At 41.8% G+C, this 5,642-nt stretch overlaps 1 protein-coding gene across 2 annotated transcripts in view; it reads right to left on the bottom strand.

Moving 5' to 3' along the window:
• The window catches only part of Elovl7 (ELOVL fatty acid elongase 7), a 206,562-nt gene that overhangs the window by 23,445 nt on the left and 177,475 nt on the right, over positions 1-5,642 (bottom strand). For both annotated transcript variants that reach the window (XM_023707742.1, XM_004623065.2), the window contains exon 3: positions 1,677-1,867. In XM_023707742.1, the coding sequence (XP_023563510.1) occupies positions 1,677-1,867 (191 nt within the window). The remainder of the gene's footprint in view (positions 1-1,676; positions 1,868-5,642) is intronic.

Below are 5,642 nucleotides of genomic sequence, written 5' to 3'. Positions count from 1 at the left end.
CACATTCAATGACACAATTAGACACAGAATCTGAGAATACTAGAGCATTTTGGGAAGACAATTTGGTTCAAACTTGGCTTTACATAATAAGAGGAATGAACTTCTCTATAGAAATTAAAAGAGGGGCCGGGGAGATAGCTCAGCTGAATAAGCGCTTCTCTGGCAAGCGCAAGGGCCTGAGTTCAATCCCCTGTTCCACAAAAAAATGAATGAATGAATGAATGAATGAATGAATGAATGAATGAATATAAACTTAAAGGCTGGGGAGATAGCTTAGTAGAATAAGCACTTGCCTGGCAAGCGCAAGATTCTGAGTTCAATCCCCAGTACCGCCAAAAAAAGAAGTTAAGTGACTCCCTTAAAGTCAAGCAATTAGTAACAGAATGAGGACTCACTTAGTCATTAAATAAACAGACAGAGTGAAAGGCCTGACTGCACTGCTAAGGTAGCTGGGGCCATGTCCTGCTTTTAGTCCTGTTCTCCTTGCTTCCAAGTGTGTGCTTAACATTTTCTAACATGTGAAATCCTATGTCTAAAAACACTACCAGCCTGTCTTTTCTTCCCAACTCTAGTGCTCTTTGCTGTTCAGCTGCTCAGGTTCTACGAAGGACAGAAGAGTAGCCTGTGAGTTAATTTCAGAAATAAAGTAGAAGCAAGGGAAAGCAGCAGCGTGAGTCCAGACTTGGGGAAGACCTGTGGGAAATAAGGCCAAGGTAGATTTCACCAACAGAACAAGGGCATGCATTTGAGCTGGAATTGGGCTTGAAGGATACACATGGTGAGGCCTAGTTGCCAAGAAGCCAGTGGACCACAGTGGGGAATCCTGAGCCAGAGGTATGACTAAGTGCAAGCTCTGATAGGAAGTGAAATAAAAAGAGGAGGAAGAAACAAGACAGCATTGGAAAAGCAGCAAAGAATCCCTGAGAGGCAGGTGTGTGAGTACAACTGAGACATTCATTAATGGGGCAAAAGTGAGAGTGCAGGAACCTGCTTTGGGATCCTGGAACATTGCCATGTCCTTTTTTTTTTGGAACCGGGGATTGAACTCAGGCCCTTACACTTGCCAGGGAAGCACTTATTCCACTGAGCCATCTCCCCGGCCCCATACTACAAGGAACAGGCTGGCTCTCTTACTGTTTGTGTGAGTCTATGTTTTCTGTCCCCTCAAAGCCCAACACAAAAGATTCCAAACAGTTCACTGTGGTGTAGCTCATCAGAGTACCCAGAAGCCAAAAGTTCTCACCATGATGATGAGGACTCAGGAGAGCCAGGATGAACTCTGAGGACAGGAGGACCCGCATTCCAGTATGAGCCCCCACAGACAAGACACGTGATTTTGAGTTGTGAGATTGCTCTGGGTAGGAATTCCCTCAAAACTGACATTTATGGGTTCACTCAGTCATTCATCAAGATAACTATGTGCAAGTTGCTGGAGTAGATGTCAATTTTTCTCACTACCTGTGAAATATGGTGAGATTCTCTATGGAGTTTCTATTTCATCTAGACATGACTCTGATGCTATTGTTAAATGCCTGCTCCTATTCTAGAAAGGACACTGAGCTCAGAATTATTAATTTTCAAAAAATTAACTCTATACGCATAACTACAAAAACATAATGACATGAGCAGAAAGTCTTGGGCAAAATCCTCCCATTAAGAATACTGAAGACACTTGCCTCATAACACATATACACAGAAAAGAGTACTATGAAAAAATTGTATGTTATCATCACTTTCTTGAGTTCAAAGGGTTTTCGATTCTCCATGAGCTTTGGTCCCAGAGACTTGACAAAATAAATATAGAGTCCCAAGATGATGGTTTGTGGCAGAGGTGAGGACATGAGGAATAAATCTTCAACTCTCGGATCTAAGAGAAAAAGAACATGTGAGTGTACACTCAGCCAAAAAGCAACTGACAGCAACCAATAGAACCTTAGGAGGGCAGCGAGATTCTAGTGTTGACAGTGGGCAACCTGGATATGACCACTAGTGTCTTTAACAAGAGTGACTAATATTGTTTGGAATGGTGGAAATCCCCAGAGATAGAGAAACACTTCTGGACTAGAAGAAACATGTGGCTACCACCCTGCTTTGGTCTCATGGGATAAGATCAGTAGTTACCAGGACTTGGATGGAGAGAATCATAGGGGGGAAAAAACATTCTGGAAAGGAACTGCTAAGAATTGAATGTGGGTACCCTCCCAAAATCCATACACTGAAATTGTAACCCCCAGGGTTAATGCCACTAGGAGGAGTGATTTTAGGAAGCTGGAATTTTCTTGAATAAGATTAGTACCTTTAGGAAAACAGACCCTAGGATATATTTCTGTGGTCTTTCTGCCATGTGAAGACACAATGCAACAGGTGACAAACTGGCTGAGAGCCCTCACCATAGTCTGACTATGCTGGCACCCTGATTTGGGACTTCTGGCCTCCAGAAATCAATTTCTCTTTTTTACACATCACCCAGTCTTTGGTAATTTGTTAGAGCGTCCTGAATGGACTAAGATGAGCTGTGGCTGGTAGCTGAGGGATTCAGCCAGTCCAGGACAATTCTGGAAGAGAAAGAATACACAGCCCAGCTCCACCCTCCTCCCTGTCTCCAATGCCCTGAAGCTCTGCACCAGCTTCACCAGGAACCAGAAAGCAGGGAAGCAAGTTTGCCCAGGGGTACAGTCCTGGTGGTCTCTCTCCAGGGCCCAGTGCAGGATGCAAAGTAGAACTATAGGAGGTGACACCCAGTAATAGTCTATCTCCTATCTATAACCACTACTAACATAAAAAATTCCCATCCATCCATCCATTCTTTTATATGTAAAAATATTCTTGCATTTGGCTTCCAAGCTTGCTTCTTTCCTTTGAAAAAATGACACACTTCTGGGCCAGCCAAATAGTTCAGTGGATTAAAGTGCCTGCTTAGGCAAACGCAGAGGCTGGGGGTTCAATCCCCAGCCTGCCATCATGGCCCCATCCCTGGGTGCACTGAGACAGAGATTGAGTCTGGGCATGGCGGCGTGCCTATAATCCCAGTACTTGGGAGGCTGTAAACAGGAAGATCAGTACAAGTCCAATCTATGTAGTTAGACCCTGTAGATCCCGTTCTAAATGCATAAAAAAAAAATTGACACACTTCCACATATATTGTATCATAGAATCACAGAAATAAAAGGGACCTGAGCATCCTCCATGTATTTAAATCATGGGATCCAGGTGTCCAAAATGTGAACTGGCCTGATATTTTAAGAAAACGTAATTGCGTTGGTCTTATAACTCTACAGAGAAATCTCTCCAGGGCTTCCCAGTTCCAGCCAGCCTCCTAGGGACAGAACAATTAAAAACTGCAACTCAAGATGAAATGTAATTCCTTTTTGCTTGTTTTTCATTTTTATCGGTATGTGTTTGCATTCACTGAGGGAAGTTGGTAGGCATTCATAACACATCTTACTTTCAAGGTGTTCCAGTGTAAAAATTTTATTAAATGCCCTCACAAAGGCAGAATTTTGAAGGAATATGAGAATGGATAAGTTTCTAAGGATACTAAAAATCATTACTTATGAGTTGGAGAAGAAGGCCAGGGGAGGCAGCACTTGCTCATGTAGACTGCTAATGAAGGCACCAATCACCAACACACAGAGTCCCTCTACATGTGGGTCTTCTTACACAAAGTCCTTTCAGGATAATGCTAAGGCTGCAGATGCTCTGGGTCTCTTCTAGTGCTGGATGCTTTGACAAGCCAGTATGCCTGGCTTTAACTAGTAGAGATTTATTTCTGCATGCAGGCTGGCCTCCCTCAAAACATGGACAGATGCTCCAGGCTCTAAGTGATATAAGCCATAAATGGTCAACAGTCACCTCTGAAATAGATTCCACTTTATTTAAGTATTAAGTATATGATTAAGGAACATAAATAAAGAAGTAGGAAAGGGAGAGCTTATTCAACAGGTACTGGTAGGAAGCTGACTTTAGGGAGAAAGTTGATTCTTTACCTTGTATCCTACACTATGCAAGACATAGGAGACATCTAAAAATCCTCTACAAAACAATGCAGATGAACACTGGAGGGTTAGGGTTAGACAAACAGTTTGCCCACTGCAAAATTTCTTAGTGCTTTGTAAAATTCCTTAGTCCTTCATGTTGTGAATTAACAAGATAGAAATGGTGGTATGCGGTCTTTTCCCAACTTTGGGCCATGGAATCCTGATATTTCTGCAGAAGATCTTTAATATGTTCACGATGGGGCCATGATTCCTATGTCTCATTGCTGAGTGGCTTGTACCACAGGTAGTACACATATGACTTCCCTGTTGGGTAACTTTTAATTAATTTTATTAGTAAAAGGGCTAGTAAAAGTGATTAGTTTGGTCTGTACTACCAGTGGCACAAGTCATCCAATGGGGCAGTCACGCATGTACCACCACTGGTTCAAGCTGGAGGGAATGTGTCAGCACCTTAGAGAATTAATGGTCTGTGGAGCAAAGTGTGGAAAATATAGCCAGTTGCCAAAATAAATTTAAAATTTAATGATTAGGCAGAGGTAGAAAAAGAGAATAGGATCATTTATTTTGAGCTACAGTAAGGAATAAGAAAAATAAAATTGTCTTGACTATTTCAACATGGAGAATGAAACACAGGTCAAAGTTTAAAAATATATCCCAACTTTTTTAGATAAATATACCATCACTTGGACTGAGAGTAGAGAGTAGGGTCCAAGACAGGTCAGGTAGAGATGGCTTGTTTTGGACCATTTTACATTTAGGGTTCTGTACATATTCACATGAAAATTTCTGTAGGCAGTTGGATATATGGACCTGAAATTAGGAGCAAGATCAGAGCCAGAAGCCAGAGGTTTGAGAGTCGTTTTCACATTGATAATGAAAAGACAAACAAGGAGATAGATAGGAAAACCAGGGAGGGTAAGGAGAGTAAGGGCTGAAGTCAGACCCCTTAAGATCCAACATGCATGAGAGGAGAAGTAGAAAACAATGAAGGCAGCTGAGAAGCTATGGCTGGAGAAGGAGAAGGAAAAGCACAAAACATAGGGGAGAAATCCCAAAGCCAAGGCAAGAGAGAACTTTTAGAAAGAGTTAGCAGAGAGGGGAAAAAAATGCATCTTGAAAAATTCCACAGATTTAACAAAAAAGAAGTCATTAATGCTCTTAGAAAGCAAGCAATTTTAGTGAAGTACCATTTGCAAAATGGAAATTCAACAAAAGTTTATGGACACTCTCAAAAAATGCAGAGTTCTAAGGGCTGGGGATATAGCTCAACAGTATAAGCACCTGCCTAGCAAGTGCAAGATCCTGAGTTCAATCCCTGGTATCCCCCCCAAAAAAGTATTTCCTTTATAAAAAACAAATAAAAAAAGAGAGCCCATGTAAATTGGGGCTGGAGAGATGGCTCAGTAGAATAAGCTTTACCTGGCAAGTGCAAGGGCCTGAGTTCAATCCCCACGTCCGAAAAAAAAAAAAAAAAAAAAAAAAAAGAAAAAAGAAAAAAAGAAATCAAACCACAACAAATTCTGGTGAGGCTGCTAGGAGACAGAAGGCATTGTCACAGTTTTAAACCTGGAAAAGCTTTGAAATCAGCTATCCCATTAAAGTGCTTGCTTAGGCAGGTGGAAGAGCTGGGGTTCGATCCTCCTC

The sequence above is a fragment of the Octodon degus genome, unplaced genomic scaffold, assembly GCF_000260255.1.
Source record: "Octodon degus isolate 3935 unplaced genomic scaffold, OctDeg1.0 scaffold00001, whole genome shotgun sequence".
NCBI classification, from domain to species: domain Eukaryota; kingdom Metazoa; phylum Chordata; class Mammalia; order Rodentia; family Octodontidae; genus Octodon; species Octodon degus.
The sequence above is the reverse complement of the archived record's forward strand: the minus strand, read 5'-3'. Positions and strand labels throughout refer to the sequence as shown.